This window comes from Rhinopithecus bieti, unplaced genomic scaffold (genome assembly GCF_001698545.2).
Source record: "Rhinopithecus bieti isolate Rb0 unplaced genomic scaffold, ASM169854v2 scaffold_14885, whole genome shotgun sequence".
NCBI classification, from domain to species: Eukaryota; Metazoa; Chordata; class Mammalia; order Primates; family Cercopithecidae; genus Rhinopithecus; species Rhinopithecus bieti.
In genome coordinates, this window is record NW_016807971.1 from 334439 (window position 1) to 358589 (window position 24151).

Consider the following 24151-nt stretch of genomic DNA (forward strand, 5'->3'; position numbering starts at 1 on the left):
GATAACAGCTGTGTATCAGGCCCCAAAAGGCTAGCAGTTCAGATAAAAGAAGAATGGAGAGCTCCAAGGGGAATATCTCCAAGGAAAGTAACTGCCAGATTACTGATGTCATTGACCTTGCAGAATATTGTCTTAAGAGGCTATTAGGAGGTATAAGAAAAATTAGCAACAGATACCAAAAAAAGAAACAAATGAAAAACGATGGAAAGTACTAACCTTAGGAAAAACAAAAGAAAAAAAAATAAGCATAGTATGCTACAATGTTCAGTTACAAATAATATTGCATAGGCATAATAAGGTAAACAGTAAATGTTGATTTAAGCAAAAATTATGATATAACTGAAGCAGGATAGTTTTAGAAAACTATCATTAATAAGAGTCAAGGAAGTAACCATGTCCTCAGGACACAGCAACCATCGGGACCATACAGTCAACACAATTAAGCCCTAACATGGGCATTGTAAAGTTAATTCAAGCAAAGCTATCTCCAGTAGGGAATTTCCCATGTAGAAAGCAGGAGGATTTTGATTTTACCTGTCCTCAAACTCACCCTTTGCTCATTGTAATAGTAAAAAACACACCCCTGGGTGGAGATTTAAGATACATGCCTCATTAGCATGGGTGTGGTGGCATACGCCTGTGGTCCCAGATACTCATGACGTTTGAACAAGCATGTACAGCTACTGCGCATGTGCACCCAGAAGACCACCCAGAACATGCTTACTAGCAACACCTCTTCCTACTGCCTCATGAATAATCATGTAAAACTTACAGAAAGGTAGTCTCCCTAGGTACCAGTCTTTGCTGTCTCATCCTCACGAGAAGCCCAAGCTGAATCTTCTCTCTCAGGTGTCCTGTCTATTCTGCACCTAACTTTTACAGTATTCTTTTTCCTTTGCAATAAATTGTTCTATCTCCTTTGCTGTGTGTCTTTTGTTTAAATCTTTTTAAACTAAGAAGATGAGAACCAAAGTCCCACAACTGCTATCAACATAATTATATGAATAAGATAAGTTTAGGGAAATAGAGAAAATGATAGTATAAAATAGCTAATTCCTTATCTACCATAACAGGAAGACAATAGAGAACATCTAAAACTGAAGAATTTCACGTAGTACTCAGCATGATGGAAATGTATACATGCCAGAAGAAACAGCTAAAAGCTGAAAACAGTTGCTTCTGGGAAGACAAATTGAGAAGGGTGAACTGCTGTATTTTGAAGTATGCCTTTTAGTATAATTTGAAGTCTTAAATTATGTGCATATATTAATTTGACAAAGTAAAATTTAATTTTCTTTAAAAAGAAGCATTAAGGACTTTCTAAATAGAGAATCAGATGTGCAGAAGCACGAAGCTGTGAAAGAACTGGGTTTTTCTAGGAAACTCTAAGTGCCACAGTAACACAAGAGATGCAGGCGGGAAGCAGCATCAGATGCCGGAGAGCAAAAGCAGTGTCTCCCTCACCAGTGCTGCAGACTTTGGCAATGCATCGGCCTCTTTCAGCTTCCTCCTTGGTAAAATTTGACTAAAAATAGCACTTACATCATAGGGATTTGTAAGAATGCAATGACAATGGAAACAGACAACTTGTGAAATTCACCATATGCCATACAAAGGTATGGGATGAATACCTATGTCCCTCGGAGCAGAGAGTGTTCTCAGTCTGCAGCTCAGAGGGTTGAGTAAGGGTGAGAACTGCCCAAGTGAGAAGCTGTTTACTGGCTGGGGTAAACAAGTCCCCCAGAATTAGGGAATGTCACAGCTGGAAACCACGAATGCCCTTGACTTACAGAAACAACAGGCTCTCCAGAGAGAGCCTGGGCCTGGGATCTGATAGCTGCACAGCTGGGAGGTGTGGGTACCCATTCATGGGTCCTGCAGGCCCTGAGGCTGGTCAGGTTGGAGTCTCTACTGGGTGGTCTGGGGGAGAGGCAATGTCTAGAACCACCCTCCCAGCACTCCCACCCACTATCCTCCCCTTCCAAGGAGTATCACTCTGCTTCCTATTCTGCCAAACAGTTGCTTCAAATTCCACCATGAAGCTCAGTGAAATGCAAATAACAGTAGTCAGTTTCTAACACTTATATGGTACTTACTCCAGGTACTACTACAAACACTTTGCATGTATTAACTCATTCAATCTCAATTAACCCTATGAAGTGCATCCTATCATTATCCCCACTTTACAGATGAGGCAGCTGAGAGGTTATGTAACCTGCTCAGTAACATCATTGGAAAGGGGATGAGCCAGGACTCTAAGCCAGGCAGTCTGCCTCCAGGGTCTGTAGTCAGAATCACCACATGCAATTATCCTCTCAGGCTTGAGACTCCCAACCATCTAATTACTCAACTATAACATGGGGATACTCAGGGAGATGGCCTCAAAGATCTCTTTCCATTGGAGTACTTCTTTTCGTGCAACACATATCCATTAGTCATGGATGTATGCCAAAGAAGAGTAGGGTATATATGTGGCTCCATAATGGGAGGAGCAAGGGGCACTAGCTCCTTGTTGGTGAGAAAAAGCTCAGAAAGTAAATATCACCTCACATAGTTTTGTGCACACAGCCTTTCCACCCCACCATTCCTGTCCTCACAGCCTCCTTGGACCCTGCTCTCTGCAGAGGCCCTGGCATGGAGCATACAGACTCCTTACCTGTGACGATGCAGGTGAACCTGACGTCGCTGTCCTCAGACACAGCCCGGGACTTGAGTGTGGTCTCGAATAGCGGCTGGGTCTCCTCTGTGAGCTGAGCAATGATGGAGCAGAAGGTGCTCCTAGGAGAGGCAAAGAGCTATTCAGAGCTGGCCTTCCCCACAACAAACAGCACAGCCTGGCCTGTCCAAGGTAGCTTCCGTCTCACCATGCCTGTCCATCTTCCTGCGGTCAGAGCTCCAGCACCCAGGCAAGTCTTTCTTCAAGGCAGCCTGTGCCTCTTGGCTAGGCTGGGGCCAGGTATCAAGGGGTTGAATGGAATCCTGACCCAGACCCATTACAATAGGCAAGTTACTGACTATGGGCCAGGCTCCTGAGCATGCCATGCTACCAGCTGAGGCATCCCCTCCCATCATTGTTGGGGGGGCCTTACTTCACCCTGCACCTTTCATCTCCAGGGACACTGGTGCATGAGGGAGACACACAGATAAGTAGGTCAAGCCTCGGGGATGGAACCCCCAGCATAGCAGAGCCTCCATTCATGCCAAGAGGGGAAGGCCAGCCAACCCTCAGTGACTCAAGGTCCTAAGAGCACAGGAGCCTCTCCTAGAGCTTGGGCTTAGGAGAAAAGCTCCTACATTTGTGAGTGCAGACCCACAATGGACAAAGAATAAGCTGGCCAATGCTACGGGTCTAGACCCAAAGGGGAACTCTAATTCATAAGGGTATCAGAAAGGAGAGACCCCCCCAAATGAAGCTGAGAAGCAGCCTTGGAAAGCCAGCTGTGGCTCCCCTGCTCCATCCCTGGATACCACATGCTGAAGTGAAACATGGTTGGCTGCTCCAGAACCAACCAGCAGGAGTGCCAAACCACAAACAGATCCACCCCTGCAAAAGCCAGAACTTTTAGTTCCCTTCTCCAGTCCATCTCCCAGATTTCAGGGGCATCAGTAAGCACTGAGTCCAGTACAAACTCACCAACAACGCTCAGGGCTTACAGTCTTCTCCCTTCTGGGCCCAGGAAGCAAACCACCATGCCAAACCCTTTCAAGGGCCAGCAGAGACACAGTGCGTTCCTAGGTGTGAAGCGTCACCACAGAGCCAGGTTGTGTGGTGCACAAGCCGTGCCCGGCCCTCCCTCCCCAGGCACACATCCCATTGTGAGCAGCAGAGAGGACTGTGAGGGGGGCAAAGTGAAGAGAAGCAGGAGAAACTGTAGTGAGAAAGACACATCATTCAAAGGTGCCTTTCCCTGTGCCTCAGAGGAAGGGATGGTCACCCAAGGGCAATGTTTGTCTGTCCATGGCCTCTCTGCCAGGGGCCAAGAGAGTCTGTGGAAGCAGAAGCAAACAGGATCTAGAACCCTACATACTTTGTGGGGAGGGGTTCCACATTCAATGTATCTTTTCTGTGAATATTATTCTAGACTTGAGTTTGAGGAGAAGGGTTGTACCCCAGAGAATATCTGGAATCAATAAGACTTCTGGACTGATGGGGGTCCCGCTATGGTTTCACCACAGGAATGCAGATACCTGGGCATTTCTGGAGTTGACAAGGGCCCTCCCCGGCAAAGATCACCCATAAAGGGGATCCCAATCTCACACACCTGAACATCTGAGCTGGGTCTGCAGTTAGACATATTCTGTAACACTCCCTACAACCTTCCCTCACCTACAGCTCATCTGTGCAATAAGCTTCTTTTCATTTTCTTCTTAAGCCAGTCAGAAATAGAGGGTCCTCAGGTCCTAGGCTATCAACTCCCTGAACACTCAGGAAGTGTTAATATCTGAAAATGTTTCTTGCTGCTATCATACTAACAGCAATTTCTGATTTGGGGAAATAGCAAATCTCAATCAACAGTTTCTAGAAACCACCAGGGTAAACATAATCCTACTTCCATGAGTCTGTAGTTAATTCAAACCATCCCTAATTATGTCCTCCCTGCATAATTTGAATACTATCTCATCCATAACCTTGAGCCTGGATCCAATATTCAGTTGAGGCTCCTAGGTATGAAGCCGCTTGGACAAGTCTAAGGAAATCATTTCGGCTACTGGGTAAGTGAGACAACAGGGAAACTATGCTTTAAGAAAATTTGCAGAGACAAATGCTCATGCTAGATATTGAAAAACAAGCCAGGCGCGGTGGCTCATGCCTGTAATCCCACCACTTTGGGAGGCTGAGGCGGGCAGATCACGCAGTCAAGAGATCGAGACCAGACTGGCCAACATGGTGAAACCCCGTCTCTACTAAAAATACAAAAATTAGCCAGGCATGGTGGCAGGTGCATGTAGTCCCAGCTACTTGGGAAGCTGAGGCAGGAAAATCGCTTGAACCCGGGAGGCAGAGGTTGCAGTGAGTTGAGATCGCACCACTGCACTCCAGCCTGGCGACAGAGAAAGACTCCTTCTCAAAAGAAAAAAAAAAAAAGAAAGAAAAGAAAACAAGTAGTTATTTTATTTCATTATTCTTTTTGAATGGAAAAGAACATATCTTCGCAAACTTTCCACATTAGGTCCTAAGCTGTATTATAAAAAATGTTTACATTAGAAAACAAGTAACAGCCGAAAGGTGTGGCTAGATGAAAGCCTTCTCTTTAGGGAAGTGGGCTTGGGGTACATTTGGAGGCACAGGGAGTCACTTTATATACTGTCACGTTCTGCTGAATGTCACACAGCTTCTCATTGCGACAAGCTTTCTGTCCCCATCCTCCAAACCACTCAAATGTGGGATAGACTCTGAGTGTGCTGCGCCCTATGCCCTGGAGAGTCAGGAAGTCCACACATCTGGAAATGGTCTTGTCCAACCCTGACGAGTCCTTCCAACTCCATGACTTCATAAGAATATCACAGACTAATCATATGTCTCTAAAGAACACCAGAATCATTGGTTTTCATGATGTTCAGAGGAACCTAACCTTGCCCTTAGGTTAGGTTTGGTTTGCCTAGGTCCTCTCCTTTCAACGCTTACCACACTCCACTTGGAATTAGTTGTGATATCCTCAGTTCCACCCATGAGCCACACAGAATAAAGTCTCCTCAGTGTTCATCCCCATCAAGGACCATGGACATAGTAATTGCTAATCATGTCTGTAAACATTAGCTATTCAGAAACCAGTTAGCTATTCTGAAATCTTTCTCTGTGTGAAGAAAATGTAGCTAACTCTCCCCAAATCTGTCAGAGTCTGGGATGAGGACCAAGTGGTGGGAAGGAGCCAGGAAATGTTCCCATTTTGATTGTAACAGTCAGTTCAGCCAAGGGTAAAGAGCTGTCCTTCAGTTCAGGAGGCAAGAAGACAGTCATTCACCCAGCAAACCTGGACCATGAGTCTGCTCAGACCTTGCCCTGACTCTGCAGCAGATTCAGAGAATAAGTTATGCAGGAATACACTAATGTGGTATTCTCTGATCTCACAGAGTTCAGTCTTCAGGGCTGGGGAGGAACCAAAGAAAAGGAAAATTCAGAGAAAGAGGAGGTAAAAGGAGAACTTAAATGACTGCAGAAAAACATTTTAAAAGGCAGTTGCCATGGTTAGAAGAAGATAGACAATAAGGTATCACACCTAGATATGTGGTTACAAAAAACATGAAAACCTAGAATTGGGGCCAGGCACAGTGGCTTATGCCTCTAATCCCAGGACTTTAGAAAGCCAAGGCAGGAGCATCCCTTGGAGCTAGGAGTTCAAGACCAGGGAATACAGTGAGACCCTGTCTCTACAAGAAAATTTTTAAAAATTAGCCAGGCATCATGGTGCATTCCTGTAGTCCCCGCTACTCAGAAGGCTGAGGCAGGAGGATCCCTTGAGGCCTGGAGTTCAAGGCTGCAGGGAGCCATTGCATACTAGCCCAGGCAACATGACAGAGCAAGACCCTGTCTCTAAGAAATAAAAAACCTGGGATGGGAAAGAGGTGGGTCATGTGACAGGACTGGTGGCTCCCTGTTCTGTTCCCATGGTGTCTCCTAGGGACACAGAGATGTCATTGCAGGCATCTCAGAGACCCCTGCCCATATTTCTATTCCTGATATCCTGTGCCCATCTCAAATGGCCCATGCAAGCATCAACTCTGGCCCCCTGTGAGAGCCATGTTCACCTGAGTACCTTCTTGCACTCTCCCCACCTGCCCTCCAGCTCTCCCCTCACCCCATGCAGCCTGGTTAGTGCACGAGCAGTCACTCAGTGGCCCCTCAATGCCCAGACCCAAGAAAAAAGCAGTCAGAGAAATGTAGTGCAATATGCATTTACCTTCCAGAGCTGGGGTGAGACAACCGGTTGCTTGATAAGCTAAGCAAAAACAGCAAATGGAATCATTAGGCCAAAAAAGCAAGGAGAAGGAAGTAGGCGAAATCAACAGTCGCAAACTATTAATCGGCCACCTTCTGAGGCCCAGAAGCCTTTCTATTAAAAGGGACCAGCTGTCTTAGTTGGCCTGCTCCATTTAGCAAGTGGCCTGACCACCAGACACCAATGTATCTGAAACCAAGAGCTCATTAAATGCAGCAAAGTCCAGGAAAATGGTTAGGCAGAAAGGAGGCCCCTTGGGGCTGTGCTTTGAGAAAGGTGTGTCCCAGGCATTTGGGTCACTGCCCCAGAGAGGGAGGCTTACAGCTGCCTGGCATGTTTCCCCACCCCACAGCATACCAGCCTGGGGGCAAGCTCCTGCTTCAATTCTTGGCCTTCGGGAGAAAACAGCCCCATTCCTGGAAATCCCCTGAGAGGCTAGGAGAGAGAGACAGGTGGCTTGGAGAACACCCATCATTAATATGTTAAAGTATGGTTAAAGAGGCCACACAAGACAAACCAGCTGGGAGAGTGAAAAAGAGAAAAACAAAGCAGTTAATTCAGCAGGAGCTGGGAGGCACCCAGCTTCATGGTCCACACAAGGCCCATTCTGCCTGAGGCCCTGATCATCCCTCCTGCCTGGGGCAGCTAGGAAAGGCCACTGCTTAGGGCACTAGGATGAGGACCCACACAGGACCACCCCTTACTGGAGTTCTAGCCCACTTACTATGAGCCAACTGTTTCCTCTCCCTCCTCCATTCCTGATACAAAAATCTCCAGTGGGGCCCTGGATCCCAGCTCCTTGAGAGGTGTCAGGGCTCACCCCATCCATACTCCCTTCAGCTGTCCCTATCATGAGAAGAGCTCTCCCTTCCTTATCAGCAGCCCAGCCTGTTCAGTGGTGCTCACGGTCTGTGTCTCTATGAGGATCCCATCTCTTTATAACCACAAAACCAAACCCATCCTTTTCCCTAAAACCTGGCTTCACCCCTAACCCCGGGCTCCTGGGTTGGTAGATACCTCCAGCATTCTCCCAAACTCCTAAGCTCAAAACCTGCCATCTTGGATTACTTCTTCCCCAACCCCAAATCCAGTTCGTCCACAATTCTTGGCCCTTCTTTCTCCCTTTCTCTCTACTCTTGTTGTACTACAATCTAGACTCTCATGGCTCCACATTGATGACCACCTCAACCCCTTCTCCTTAACCCCTCATATAACCCACTTCTCTAACAAAATGCTGCAGTCCCCCACTGTAGAGGACACTGAGTCTCCACTCCTTGACTGGGCAGGTGGAGGCCTCCCTGATCTACTCACACTCCCACTACAACCAGGTTCCCTCTACTTCCCAATGCTCTGGTGCCACCACAGCCAGGCCTGTCCCTTATTGGCATGAACAGTCCTTCCTGACCCCTGAGCCTTCCCTTTTGTTCTCCCTGTTTGGAAAGTCCTTCTTCCCTCCTACTGCTCAATTAAATCCTGCCCATCCAGCCTTCAAACCTAGTTCTTGTAGTTTCTGTGGCTCCTAGCACAGTGCTGCACAGACAATGGGTATTTAACTGCTGTTCTATAGAATGGAGAGAGAGAGAGAGAGGAAAAAAAAAAAAAGACAGAGAGAAAGGAAGAAAAAGAATGAGGAGGAAAGTAGAGTGGGGGTCCTGGGGAGAGAGGGCAGGGGAGAGAAAGGCATTTTTCAAGCAGGAAGGGTGCTGCCCCCCAGAGGGAGCTGCTGCTCCAGAAAAGATGGAAAGGAGTGTGCTAGAGTGCAGCTGCCTCTGCTCAGAACTTTAAAAATCCTCTGGAGGCCGCCTGGGCAGAACCTCCCATGGTTCCAAGGCACTGGCCAACTCCATCCTTTCCTGACCATAAATTTCCTTTGTCCCTCTCCTTTAGGATTGGGAGATTTCTTCTTCTTTGGGTATGGACTTCTTCCCTGGGAAGGAGAGGGGGAGAGTTAGCTTTCTAATTCAGAAAGGAAAATGACAAGTTCCACCTACACGTGGGTCAAGAAATGAGCTGGGACAGAGGACCCCTCCCCCAGCTCTGCTGCTCCTGGACCAACCATCCTGCCCTCTCTAGGCCTCGCCCTTACATCATTAGTCAGGTCAGAAGAAACCCTGGGCTAATGGAGGCACCTGGTCTTCAGAAGGTGGAAGATCTGCCTGTGCCCTGCTGGCTGGGCCACAGCTAGGCTCAGGGCTGTCACCCAGGCAGGGGAGCTCCCCATTTACTACCTCTGAGGGGGAGCCGAATGAGAGGCATCAAATGTTGGGGCAGAAAAACTTTAAAGAGTTCTTCATGCCACCTTTATCTCACAAAATGGGAATTCATACATAAGCAGAATAGGAAAAAAGAAAAAAATTGGAGGGTGGGGTTGGAAATCAGGGCCCAGAAAGGACAGGTCTCCTCATAAAGGAGTGAAGTTGGGACTGAGCACAGTGGCTCATGCCTGTAATCCCAACACTTTGTGGGGCTGAGGTGAGAGTATCGCTGGAGCACAGGAGTTCAAGATCAACCTTGGCGATATAGCAAGACCTCATCTTTATAAAAAATAAATAATTAAAAACTAAACTTGGCCAAGTGTGGTGGCTCTCGTCTGTAATCCCAGCACTTTGGGAGGCCGAGGCAGGCAGATGACCTGAGGTCAGGAGTTCAAGACCAGCCTGGCCAACAGGGTGAAATCCTGTCTCTACTAAAAATACAAAAATTAGCCGGGTGCGGTGGCAGGCGTCTGTAATCCCAGACTACTCAGGAGGTTGAGGCAGGAGGATTGCTTGAACCTGGGAGGCGGAGGTTGCAGTGAACAGAGATCATGCCACTGCACTCCAGCCTGGGTGACAGAGCAAGACTCCATCTCAAAAAAAAAAAAAAAAAAAAAAGAACACCAAACACTAAAAGAGTGAAGTAGGCTACGGAAAACCAGAACTGACCACAGAAGCTGGGAGACTCCATCCCTCCTGGCTTTCATCTATTCTGGGACATAAAAGGCCTTTGGACAGTCCTGGCCTGATACCTCAGGTTCCCTAAAAGCCCTAGACAGCCTGGCTGACCCATGCTGAACAGCAGAGCTACAGGTTCTGTGACTTCTCTGAGTCCACCTGGACCAGGGCCTCCAAGAATCCAGGGGGCAGGGGCTTCTGTAACTTCTGAGTATCCCATAAAAGCTAATTAATCATAACTGCTTCTACCCAACTATTGTGGCCCCTTAACTTCTCTAGCCTACCCACATCTCACTGTCCTATGGGGGTGAGGTCCCAGATGGCGGGTGACCTAGGGGCTGGGCCTACAGTTTGGTGGAACTATCTGCTTGTTGGACCTCTGACCCCAGTGGGCATTGGAAATATTCTTGCACCGACATGGACTAGAACCCTTTCAGAGCTGTAGGGCAGAGAAAGGTGCATGGGGAGATAGGTTCTGGGTCCTCCACCAAGGCCTCTGGTGTCCATCAGCTCAGCTGTCCATCAGCTCAGCTCCCAGGGGCAGGCCCTCCTCACAAGGGCCCATGAGAATGATGCCTGGAGAGCTCCATGACACATCTGTGTGAAGGCAGACCCAGATGTTGGAGCCAAGAGTGAGTGGGGACAGAACTTTCCTCTCAGTCAAGGACTCAGGACTCTGGCATAGTCAGGGCTTAGCTGGGCTGGAGTCAATATAGTTGGCAAAATTCTACAGGGACTGTCTTTCTCCCTGTCTATAGGGAGCTCTCCCCACCCCCACAGGCAGTGAGGCTGTTCTGAGGGCTCCCTCCAACACAGGTCAGGCCCTGCTAGAGAAGCAGGAACTGCCCCGCCCGCTCCACTCCCGCTGCAGCCACAGTCACTTTCTCCCCACTTTGGCAGGAAGCTTTTCCAGAAGCCTGATAAATCTGGCTGTCCTTGTCTCTCAGAACCTCTAGGGGTCTGTGGCTAGCTGGCAGGAGCAGTAAAAAACTCTGCAGGGGCAAAACACAGCCCAAAGTCCAAAGCTCTCTCCCACTCCTCCTGTCTTGCCCCCTCCAGATACTTGATGAAAGAGACTCCTTTTAAGAACATTCCCATTTAGGTCCAAAGGGACTTAAGCCAGCCACTTCTATCCCACCTCTAGCTCTCAGGCTGGCACAAGCTTTGTGCTCATGAGGTGTGCAATTAACATTTATCTATCATACAACTGCACAGTCAGGCAGCAGCACTGTGTCCACTCTCCAGCCCTTTTCCTAAAATCCCAGATCCCCTGCCCTCCCCATTCTGCCTGGTTTTCAGGGTACTATTTCCTCCCTTCCTTCATTGCTGCTGTCTCCAAGAAGGACCCTGGTTCTGCCTCTTCTGTTTGTTCCACTGGTATTGACAAAGGCCAAACACAGGAGGCAAAGCCCAGACAAGTCACTGTGACAGGTGTGAGGCTCCCACAAGGGAGTCAGCTTCTCTAAGGACTAGAATAAATGTCCAAATTTCATTCTGGTTTATCTGTAGAGCCAGGAGTAGGAAAAAGGGGTATTCTTTGCTGGCAGCCAGGGGCCTTGTTGAGTCTGACTCAGTCACTAACATCAGTCCTCAGCCCTGCCCCAGACATGTGACACCATTTGACGAGTTTTATGCAGAAACTGGTTCCGGTTACATTTGAACTTTCCCAACTCCAAGGTCAATAGGACTCAGCCAATTCACGAGGAAGTGCCCAGGACTTTTCCTGAATGTCCTTGATGCCTGTTTTTATGCTGTTTTAATAATGGAGAACAAGAGGTCTCTGGACAGCCTCTTGGAGGAATGACTGTTTTCTGTATAATACACAAGCCAAGTTCTCAGGCTATGAAACAACCACTATCTCAACACATTTCCCTTTGGAAAACAGACTCTAGAAGTGGAGGGAAACTGAGCTGCCCACAGGGGGCAGGAAGTGTCTGTCTCCATGGCAATGTGCGTGTCCATGTGCGTCTGTGTGCCTTTGATTGCCTTGATGCGTGTCTATTGTCTTTGTGTCTTTATATCTGTGGGTGGCCTAGCTGCTAAAACAAAGCTTCCACACCTCTTAAACTCTTGGAAGACCAGTGAAGGGCTCATTAGTTCCACACCTCCCTTGGCATTTCACTTCCCCAAACTGGACAGGGCACTTCGCTCCCTCAGAGCTGCAAGTCCTTAATTCCCGACATCCCCAGACAGTACCTCATCCCACCCGCTATCTCACCAGCCCCCACTCAGGTCCTGGGGAGGACCCAAGTTCTGGGCCTAGTAGAGAAACCTTATTTACAAAGGTTTATTTCTTTCTGGGGAACCTCCCCACCCTGAGCTAAGCAGCCCCTACTCTGGGCAGCCCCCCAGCACCCTCTCCCTGTCCCCACCAGTTCTCTCCCGCTCCCTTCCTGCCAGGGAGGAATTTCAGCCACTCTGACTTTCCTTATCTCTAACTGTGGAATCCCAAGCTAGGGAATAGCAGGGTAGGGGCAGGGGAGATAAAGAAAGGCTTCAGACCCCATGAAATCACTCCAAAGTGGAGCCTTTGTCCTCTCTTGAGCCTCGCACTGCCAGAGGCCTCCGGCCCGTGGATCAGGAGGGGTCACAAGGGGCTACAAAGGCTATTCCAGCTACCATGTCCCCAGACCCTGGGCCTTGGAGCTGAGAGGGCTCGAGGGCGTAGGCCCAGCCCAGGCCTACAGGGACCAGGCCGCCCTCACAGGGACTGATCCCAGGGCCTCGCCCGGCCCGACGCCACCCTGCCCCTCGGTGCCACTCACCTGGTCTCCGGCCGCACGCTGAGCAGGTAGCTCCGGCTGGCTGGGCTAGGGATCCACACGGGGCCGTCGTCCTCACCGTCGCCCCCCGCCCCAGACCGCCCACCCGCGCCCCAGCCCCGGCTGGGGCCCCTCCGCGACCCCATGGCGCCGCCCTCCCCGACCGCCGGCCCTCACCCGCCCCTGCCTCGCCCGTCCTCCAGGCCCCGGCCTTCGGGCCCCTGCCCGCCGCCGCCGCTCCCGCCCGCGGCTGACGCGAGCCCCTATTTATAGCCGGTGGCCAGGCCGTCGTCACCTGCTGCTGTCCCTCCCCCGGCCCGGTCCGGGCAGCGCGGCTCGGAGACTCTGGGGGGCGCCGGGCCCCAGGAGCCCGCCCCAGGGTTGGCTCCGAGTACGCTCCCTGTTCCCTCGGCGGGCCTGGTGTCTGCAGCAGCGCCTTGTCCGGCGAGGCCCGGGAGCCTCGGAAGGAAGGTGCAGCGTGAACATGGAGACCAGGACAGGTCCCTTCGTGGAGCTCCCAGGACCTGACTCCCGGCTGGCCTTCCTCCCCTGCTTATGTCCCGTTTTGCATATGAGGGGTCCACAAGGCCTGGCCGGGGCCAGGGGGAGCCAGGCCAACCGCTGGCCAGCTTGAGCTAGACCGCAGGAGACCAGGGAGCCAAAGAACCGGCCCTCTTCCTGGCACCAGCCCTGACTGACCCTCGCCTTGCCTCGCCAGTGGCTGTTGGCCCAGCACGTAGACAAACCCAGCCACCTGCATTAGTGACCTGAGTCCCTGAGAGGCCGGAACTCCTTGGGATCTCTCTCTCTTGTCTCCCCCGACACCCTCAGTATCTAGCATAGATTAGGGGCTCAATTAACACATCTAGAATAACTGAACTTCCTTCTTCACTCCTTCGGCCTCCATTTCTCAGCACCAGAGGGGGAATTGGGCTGAGTCCTGATCCCAGAAAAATAATCAAATCATGCAACAATTTCCAAGAACTAGTGCCAAGCCCTTCCGAAACCTGGTCTAAATATTGAAAGTGCCCACAGACTTTTTATCCATCCTTCTTTCTGCTCTTCCTGAGAGCATCCAGAAAGTACCTGAAGCTAAATGACTGTAAATGTTAGAAAGTGGGAGCAAAGGAGTCCAACCCCTCTGTTTTCAAAGCTGTACCCATCCCCACTACTTTTGGAAATGGCTTTCCCCTACTTCGTGTGGTTCCAATGGCAACTACCTTGTTCCCACATGATCCCATGCCTGGCCTCAGCTGACTGGCATCAAACTCAAGCCAGGCTATTCACGGTACCCCATCTCCCTGACTATAGACCCTGGCTGTGCCAATAAAGTTCTTCTCTAAAACATTTTTTTCTTTTTTCGAGACGGAGTCTCGCTCTGTTGCCCAGGCTGGAGTGCAGTGTCGTGATCTCAGCTCACTGAAAGCTCTGCCTCCCGAGTTCCTGCCATTCTCCTGCCTCAGCCTCCTGAGTAGCTGTGACTACAGGCGCCCACCATCATGCCCGGCTAATTTTTGATATTTTTAGTAGAGACAGGGTTTCACTGTGTTAGCCAGGATGGTCTTGATCTCCTGACTTTGTGATCTGCCTGCCTCGGCCTCCCAAACATTAAAACATTTTTAACTGGAATTGGGAAAGAAAACCAGACCCTCTGTGGTGGAAAACTGAGCTGTGAGGCCACAGCTGTCAGCAGCCATGTTTCCTGCTGTGTGGAGTAAGCCAGTTTACAGTGAGGAATAAGGAAGCTAGCACAGAGAGAAGCAGAGGCGAAGGACACAGGGTCCTGATGGCTTTCAGGTGCCCTTGTTCAGGTGTTCCTGGGGTCCAGCTTTGTCCCTGGCCTTCCTGCAGGTAGGCAGTTCAAACTTTCCTTGAAATCTGTGTACCAAAAAAGTTCTCCCTTTGCTCAAGCTATTTCCAATTTAGGCTTCTGTTGGCAGAAGTATCCTGACCGATACTAAAGTGTTCTCTCCTAGTGATCCCAAATTCATCTCGTGATCACATGTCCCCATTCATTCTTGCTCTTGGCTCTCTGGAGGTGCACAGAATCTTCAGTCATCTACAGGGTAGTCCTTCAAATATTTGGAAACCCACTTGGAGTTTTGGTTCATTTGTTTAAATCATGTATGCTGGTTCAAGCAGCAGAGAAAAAAAGGGGGTGGGTGGGAAAGCATGTGTCAGGTTAGGGCACAGGTACTAGAGGCAGGGGTCACAGGATCTCTGCCTGCAAGAAACTCACAGTCTAATAGGTGGGACAGGCAACATACGATGCAGGGGAAAACATACAATTCTAAAACTATGTATAGGGAAGCACGAAAGTATAGAGAAAAGGGTGGTTAGTTTTGCCTGGATTAGGACAGTTTTACAATGAAGGAAGTAAAGCTTAGAAGGATTTTGTAAATTACATAGGTCCTCACCAAGTAGACTGTTATGGGTGGGGAGCAGGAGGAACCGAATATTCCAGATAGAGGGAACAGTATGTATAAAGATATGGAGGACTGAAACAGCCTGGCATGCATGTCACTTGAGTATGAAGTAGACCGGAAAGTAGAGAGAGGATGACGAGGCAGGGGCTAGAGCCTTGAGACCCTGCCTAGCACAATGGGGACTCTGGACTTCCCTTCCAGGCCATTTCTCATATGACAATGGATATGGTGCCACTAGTTACCCACTCCAACTTACCAATTTCCTCTGGAAAATGTGGCCCCTGTAGAGGTTAGACCATAGCAACCTACAACTAAATTTGCACCTACATTAGTGTGGGTCTAGGCTCCAGACATTAACAACTTCCCTGACAGACAGCCAAATTATTTCACTGACTCGATTTTTCATTGAGCCTGTGAGTTTTCAACAAAAACCACTATTCATCAAAGTTTTCCCCACTCCTAAAGTCTTTTTTATCCTAAGTATACAATCTTACCTGTTTTTTTTTTTTAAGTTAAATCTCATCTTCCTACTCTTATACTTCCTTTCCTTCTTATCTATATCTTTTTAAATTCTGCCCATCATCCAGTGCTAACCTATAGGACAATCTATCCTTCCCTTCTTTTTTTTAAGAGACAGGGTCTCACTATGTTGCCCAGGCTGGTGTTGAACTCCTGGGCTCAAGCGATCCTCCTGCCTCAGCCTCCCAAAGTGCTGGGATTACAGGCATGAGTCACCACATCTGGCCAAGATTTGGAACCCAGCTTCCTGCTATCTGCAAATTTAACAAGCACATTTTTTCTGTCTTCAACCAAGTTCATGATAGGGGTCGAGCTGAGTAAGGAATGTCAAGGCACTCAGGGATGGAGAGGTCAATAATGTCTTTCCTTTCCAAGTTTACAGTCTAACAAGAGAAAGAGGACATGGGAAGTGGTGTTGTCTAACAAGGACTAGGCTAGGAGTCCAGACACTAACCCTACTCTTCCACTAAGTAGCTCTGTGACCTTGGCCAAGTGGCTTGCCATCCCTGAGCTTTAGCTTTCTCCTTTGTAAAATGGAGTGGGGCATTCCACTTACGATCCTGAAGGTCATAGCTGTTCATTCAGCAAGTATTTATTAACTATTACTTGTGAGGCATTATGCCAAGTGCTGAGGGTACAGAAATGAATAAGTTATAGTCTCTGCCCTCAAGAACCTCTCAAGCCTGAAGAGAGAACAATTAAAACAGAATCATTACAAATCCTGTGATAGAGGTTTGTACATGGTGCTGAAAGAGCACAGACGAGCACATGCCTTGGTTCTGCATTAGGAAACAATATACACCAGGCACAGTGCCTCACATCTGTAATCCCAGCACTTTGGGAGGCCAAGGCAGGAGGATTGCTTGAGCCTGGGAGTTTGAGACTAGCCTGGGCAAGAAAGTGAGATCCCATCTCTACAAAAAAATTTAAAAATTAGCGGGCCACACATCTGTAGTCCTAGCTGCTCAGGAGGCTGAGGTGGGAGGACCACGTGAGCCCAGGAGTTGGAGCCAGGTATGGTGGCGGGCGGCTGCAGTCCCAGCTACTTGGGAGGCTGAGGCAGGAGAATGGTGTGAACCTAGGGGGCTGAGCTTGCAGTGAGCCAAGATCGCGCCACTACACTTCAGCCTGGGTGACACAGCGAGACTCTGTCTCAAAAAAAAAAAAAAAAAAAATCAGGCACAATGACTGTGCCAAGGTACCCTACAAGTTGGCCATGAGGGGGACCAGAATCTGGCGCTGGTGGTGGAAGTAGGAAGGGGACCCTGCTTTCCCGGTGTGATTGCACCACTGAACCCCAGTTCAGGTGACAGAGCAAGACCTTGTCTCAAACAAACAAAGTAAACAACACAGTATAAGGCAGTCAGTGTTTACCATGTACTGAGGAAGCACTGTAGGAATTTGTTATTGGTGCCAGGATCCCATCTCCCAGTTATTTCGAACTTCCCAGGGCCCCAGAATAAACTGGGTACTTGTAGTAGGAAAATCTTGGGCCTGTTTTTGTGTTAGTGAACATACTCAGTGAAACAAAGGAAGCTGCTCCCTGTTAGAGAATGGTGGAATCTCCCAGGACACTTAGATCCTACTACATGAGGCCCTCTCAACAAGGTCTGAATGAGTTTGAACATGCCTTCTCTTTTAACTTAGTTCCATCCCTTCCCCTTCCTATCTAGCCCCCTCTCTTCCAATGCTAACAAAACTCAAAGGGGACAATCCATCCTCCTTTGAAGCACTGCCCACAGCATGCATTACCCAATCCTTAACCCCAATATTATTAGCCGTCACATTCCTCATGACCATTCACCTAAACTGATGAAAAACAATGGTCACCTTACATCGAGTGCAACCATGGCAGACTCTGGTCCGCTAGCCTCTCTGATGACAGCCAACACCCTGGCAGAGGTCCAATAACCTTGTCATCACAAAGAACTTCACCCTCACTTCCCTTTCACATCTCAATCAAATGCCCACCACTTGAACCTTGCCACCACAAATTTCTCTACCTCTAAAATGTCAGCTCCCCTGTAGCCTCTATGATCTTGAGCTCCTTCCTGGCTGGCTTCTCTTATCTACCCCCACCTCATCCCCCCACACACATGAACACAGTACAAAGTGGACAATAACTTCAACTACACCTTCTTTAGGGAACTCATTGCACTTGCCCTTGACCTTCTAGTAAATTTACCTGGCAGGTTCCTAACCTGGAATTAGGTTGTGGGCTTCTTCCTGCTCCAGGGTTGCCCAACATTTCTCAGGCAGGCAGCATGGCAATCCTTTACATTCTAAGTCCAGTCTCTGGCAGCGTGGCAATCCTTTTACATTCTCCCAAGCTTACCTTTTCCTTTCCCTACAGCAACTGTTCCAAACAAGATTACAATCTCCCCTTTGCCTTCCTCACTTGTGATGGTCAATTGTTCCTTCAAAATACAGGGGAAAGTGAGACCATTGGGCAAGAACATCAACTTTAAAGGAGGACAGGCTGTCGATATCATCCCTGTGTCACACTAACCTCGGCTTCCTATATTTTCTTCCCTTCCAAGGCTCTCAAACTTCTGGCCTTCTCAGCAGCCCTACTGTAACAGCTCTCTGCCTCCCCTGCCTGGCCTCCTTCCCTCCTTCCCCACACCCTATGATGATGATCAAATGTTTGCTTCTAAAATATTTACTCATCTTTTTTTTTTTTTTGAGACAGGGTCACCCAGAGTCACTCACTCTGTCACCCAGACTGGAGTGCAGTGGTGTGATCATGGCTCACTGCATGGCTCATGCTCACTTTGATTTCCTGGGCTCAAGTGATCCTCCAGCCTCAGCCTCCCAAAGTGCTAGGACTACAGGCACACACCACCACACCCAGTTAATATATTTTTTTAAATTTTTTGAAGAGACAGTGTCTCCCGATATTGCTCAATCTGGTCTCAAACTCCTGGGCTCAAGCAATCATCCTGCCTCAGCCTCTCAAAGTGCTGGGATTACAGGTATAAGCCACCATACCCTGCCAACCCCATCTTTCACTTCACTATCAAACTTCTCAAAAGAGCCCAAGGGGAGCCAGTCACAATATCAAGCAATAATGGGTTAACGGAATTGGGTTATGAAGTTGCAGACATTGGCCTTCTGTACAAGGTAGAAGCAACCCAATGACTAGAGCTGAAACATAAGGTCAGAGACAGGCCCACCCAATGACAGTGGCCAGATGCCAGTCCCTCAGGGTTAATGTGGAACTCCTGGGGACCACAGTTGGTCCCCAGGCTTGGGACAGAGAGAGACTAAGGGGAGACACATGTGGCCCCATCTGTGTGGAGGAGAGGAAATGGGGGGGGGGGGGAAGGGACTGATCACAGTTGGCAGGAAGGGCCATCATTAAGTACTCCCTACACCTCTATTCTCTCCCTGCCACTGCAGGGCCTCAGCACAGTCTAGACAACCCTGGTGGAGGGGCCCTAGGCTGTGCCTGCACATTTCCAGGGAGTGAGAATGTGCTACTCCTCCAAGCAGCCCATTTCATTTTCAGGCAGATTGTCCTTTTATTCTGAGTCAAATTTTGCTCTGGAACCACACAGAAGTCTAGACTCCTTTTTGATACGATAGCCCTGCAAAGATGTGAAAATACTGATCATGAAATACCTCTTTTCTTGATGAAACATTAAATTCCTTCAACAGCTCCTTGAGCAATATGGCACTGACAGCCTCAGGCCATGCAAGATGTTCCTCTCTGGATGCATCCACTTTGCCAATATTCACCTCAAACTCCTGTGCCATGAATGGTAATACTTCACATGTGAGCTTTTTAGGGCAAAGTAGAGTACAACGATCAACTTCATTCTGGTCAGACTTACCAGGTCTTATTTTGCTTCTTTGGCACTCATGTGGACTCACGCTGAGGTGGCCTTCTCCACAAGCTGTGGCACAGGTCTGAGGTCAGGGGTCACTGAAAACTTCCTTATGAAGCATCATTGGCTTCCACTCCAGTCCTCAATGCTCCTCAAACCACATTTCAATGCGGGTCACTAACAGCATGGGAAATGAATCAAATACCTATCCAACCCCTCCAGTTTCCTCTATTTTTCCTTCACTCGATTCCACTCATTCTAAAGTCTTAGCTCTGAATTTAACAAAGCCCAGTTCTTTCTGCTGATCCTGCCCTCCCATGGGAACTTACTGCCTTGTGCTGCAAGCTGCCCTTCCTGCCAGCTGGTCTGCAGGGCTCTTTGCTGCTTGTCTGACCTCCCTCTAAGGGCTGCCACAGCTCCCAGCTCAGGCAGCTGAGCCTCTGTTCCAAGAGGGTGGACACTCCAGGTCCTACTGCTATGGGATGAGCTGGCCACTCTGGCATGCTTCTATCCAGGGACTGGATAGCTGTGTGGCCACAGCTGTGCTTTGGCACATGGACAGCAATTAAAGGATTACTGGCAATGAGAAGTCAGTCCTGATTCTCATTTGATTGGAAAGGGAACTTGGGACTCAATGATAGAGCTGCCACAGCCAAGTGTCTTCCCCAATCCACCTGCTCTGATTCCATCCAGGACTGCCACAAATCTAGGCATGTCCCAAAATAAGGCAATCATTAGATAAGAGGGTGAGTGTGTGGTCAGGGGCCAGCAATTAGTCAGTTGGGCCCAGCATATAAACTCCATTATCTTCAACTGAACCTAGAAAAGGCTCTTCCCAGCCTAGGCTTCTCCTGGTCTTCTTGCAAGGTAAACTAGTCGTTTTCCTCCCTTTCAAGTCTTTGTCTTTTTCTAAGGAAGTCTTTGAATCTCAGCTCTCCTTTTCCTCAACAGCTGTATCTTCTCATTCTTTAATCCTAGCACTTTGGGAGGCTGAGGCAGGTGGATCACCTGAGGTCAGGAGTTCAAGACCAGCCTGGCCAACATGGCAAAACTCCATCTCTACTAAAAATACAAAAATTAGCCAGGCGTGGTGGCGGGTGCCTGTAATCTCAGCTACTGGGGAGGCTAAGGCAAGAGAGTCACTTGAACCCGGGGGGCAGAGGTTGCAGTGAGCCAAGATAGTACCATTTCACTCCAACCTGGGCGACAGAGCAAGACTTGTCTCAAAAAAAAAAAATTAATTCCTTCCAACAACTGCTGCCACAATTACTGCTCACCCAAGTGCTGCCGTTGACAAATCAAGCCACTACCTCCCTTTTGAGCTCAAGCGCATCATTTCTGTCTATCACTGTCTTAAAAAATGCGCTGTTTCCAGGTTCTAAACTCTCCATCTGTTCAAATTCTCCTGCCTGCCCCTCCACAAATTTCTATCCTTTTTCCCACCATTACCTCCCCCCACAACCCCTACTTGCCATTTTCTCCTTTTCCCCACTTTTAAGTCATATCAAAACCCCTTCTCCATAGGAAAAGAGCTTCTTAGAAAGCAGCACCTACGTTCTTGTTCAGATACCAAGAATATTCAGCTCTGTTATGCACAATGGATCTTAGGGGAAAATTCTAAGCAAATTGTTCTATAGACTAAAAAAACCCCACAGGAAAGTAGGGATTATGTGTGTGCCCTGTGCTGTAATTGATAGGGGAGACCTAGAATCAGTGGGGCTTCCAAGTTTAATGAATGCCAGATTGAAGAGGAGCTTAATCACTTTCTCCAAACATCAAATGCATCATCTAATATCCCCATTTTCATACAGAATAGAGGCAAAGCCTACAGGATTAAGTCTGAGAAGATCTAGTAGGTCTGTACTTGATCTCAACCAAAAGGCCAAGAAGCAAAGCGATTTAATAGATCTGGATGATCACTCTACGTATGACCCCACATCCATTCATGAAATACACTGGTGCTGCAGATCCACTGTTACTTGGAGACTCATTGTGATGGAAGCTTCTCCTAGTTAGAATGGATTTACATGGCTTTATCACATCCTTCTGCACCTCTTTTTCTTATGGTCAATTAAATATTTGCTGATTTTAGTATTCATGTACTGGAAACTCAATTTAAATCTGTAAATGGGTATACAGAGATATAGATATAAAATAAGAGCTTTTTTTTTTTTTTCTAGACAGAGTCTTGCTCTGTCGCCCAGGCTGGAGTGCGATCTCGGCTCACTGCAGCCTCCACCTCCGGGGTTCAAGAAATTCTCCTGCCTCAGCCTCCTGAGTAGCTGGGACTACAGGCACCTGCCACCACACTCAGCTAATTTTTGTATTTTTAGTAGAGACGGGGTTTCACCATATTGAGCAGGCTAGTCTCAAACTCCTGACCTCATATCTGCCCACCTCAGCCTGCCAAAGTGCTGAGATTACAGGCGTGAGCCAAAATAAGAGCATTTTTAAAGGCCAATACATGACACAACAAACCAACTCAAGAATTCACCTGGACCTAGGACCCTAATGAAAAATGCCTGGTGACAGAAGGATTTAAAGATGCTTGGAAGTTACGAAGCAGACCAAGTTCAAACTTCAAAAGGCTTGACAAAATAAAAAAAAAAAAAAAAAAAAAAAAAAAAACCGAGGTACCAAGGCTCACACCTGTAATCCCAGCATTTTGGGAGGCTGAGGCAGGAGGATCCCTTGAGCCCAGGAGTTCAAGATCAGCCTGAACAATACAGCGAGACCCCATCTCTAAAAAGATAAAAATAACAAAATTTGCCAGGCATGGTGGTACACACCTGTAGTCCCAGCTACTTTGGAGGCAGAGGTGGGAGAAGCACTTGAGCTCAGGAGCTTGAGGTTGCAATGGGCTATGAATGTGCCATTGCACTCCAACCTGGGTGACAGAGCCAGACCCTGTCTCTTAAAAAAAAAAAAAAAAAAAAAGTAATAAAATTTAAAAAGTTCCAAAACTTAGGATGATTAACAATGAGACTTTTTTAAAAAAATAGGTACTCATAAAGAGCTAGAACTCTGAGAAAGCATAAATATAATGCAAACTGAAAAACAAATAAATGTAAATAAAAGCGATATTGCCTTGGAGGGGCTGAGTAAAAGGGATCTTTTCCATTTGTGTATGCATCTAGGTCAAAAGTAAACAAAAAAATAAGCAAAAGAGGAAATACAAGTTCTTGCCTTTGGGAAGGTCTATTTTGACATGAACGTAAATAGAATGAGAAGATAAAAATCAAGATCCCCAGAGATATAAACCAACCCCTTCATTTGACAGATAAGAGGAATAAGACCAGGAGAGACCAAATGACTGTCAGTTACAGAAATGAGACTGCACGCTAGGGCGTCTGATTACTAGTCTGATTAATATTATGACAATGATCTTTTCCATTCTATTACTCCACCAGTGAGTTTACTCAAGAAAAAAATTGGGTTAAACTCCCATGGAAATAATTCTGCAGAAGCAAGAAGCCATATGCTCAGGACTCTTCATTGCATTGATGAAGTAGGGAATTTAAATGTTAAACAGGAAATGGTCAATTATATTGATTTGGCATGATCAATAGAACTCTATCTGAGAAAGCATAAATATAATGCAAACTAAAAAACAAATGTAAATAAAAGTGATATTGCCTTGGAGGGGCTGGGTATCAAAATTTGCCTCTAAGGCAGTATTACAATTACTGAATTATTGAATTCAATTATTGAACATGATGATTTAGGCCGGGCACAGTGGCTCACACCTGTAATCCCAGCATTTTGGGAAGCCCAGGTGGGCAGATCACGAGGTCAGGAAATCGAGACCATCCTGGCTAACACGGTGAAACCCCATCTCTACTAAAAATACAAAAAAAAAATTAGCTGGGCGTGCTGGCAGGCGCCTGTAGTCCCAGCTACTCAGGAGGCTGAGGCAGGAGAATGGCATGAGCCCAGGAGGTGGAGCTTGCAGTGAGCTGCGATCACACCACCGCACTACAGCCTGGTCGAAAGAGCGAGACTCTGTCTCAAAAATAAAAAAAAAAAAAAAAAGAAAGAAAAATAAAATGATTTAAAAGCCATATAGAAACATGTACTGGACATTTTCCACGTTCAGTGGAGAAAAGCAGGGTACAAAATCAGAGACAGTATACTGTTAGTATACTGTCTGAGTGTGAATTCCAGCTCTGAGTGTGAATTCATCCCTGAGTGTGAATTCCAGCTCTGCCCCTTATTAGCTCCATGGCCTTAAGGAAGTCATTTAACTACTCTGAACCTCGATTTTACTGTCTCCAAAAGAATAGTAGTAGTATGTATCTTACAGGATTGTTGTGAAGCTAAATAAAAATGAATGTGAAAATAATGTCTGCCATATAGAAATGTTCAATGTTAACCACTGCTACTGTCATAATTATACCATAAATTCAATTATGAATGTGCTGAAAAGGATTGGAAAGTTATAGGCAAAATGAAAACAACTGCAATGGTAGGAGGAAAAGATTATAAATATGTGTGCTTTTTAATTTTCTCTAAAATGTTACATCATTTTCCAATAAAGAAAAAAGCATTTTAAGAGGAACCTTAAAACCAAGCATTTTAAGTAGGACCTGGGTCTCAACTTTTCCCTCCAGGGGCCCAAGACTTCCTGTGCCCAGTTCCTAAGGCTCCTGTGGCATCTGTTGGAGAAGGTGAATAGTATCCTGAACCCCTTAGTCAGGAGAACACATTCTAGAATCTAAAAGGTACTGTCTTGATCAGATCAGA

General features: G+C 47.7%; 1 protein-coding gene across 1 annotated transcript in view; it reads right to left on the reverse strand.

Annotated features, from left to right (window-relative positions):
* ALPK3 (alpha kinase 3) overlaps nt 1–13408 on the reverse strand; it is a 61142-nt gene extending 47734 nt beyond the window's left edge. Inside the window, 7 exon segments of the mRNA XM_017884274.1 lie at nt 2657–2778; nt 6900–6938; nt 12637–12808; nt 12811–12950; nt 12952–13034; nt 13036–13239; nt 13241–13408. Of these exon segments, the coding sequence (XP_017739763.1) occupies nt 2657–2778; nt 6900–6938; nt 12637–12808; nt 12811–12950; nt 12952–13034; nt 13036–13239; nt 13241–13393 (913 nt within the window). The 5' untranslated portion in view covers nt 13394–13408.
* Between the last annotated feature and the right edge of the window lie 10743 nt (nt 13409–24151).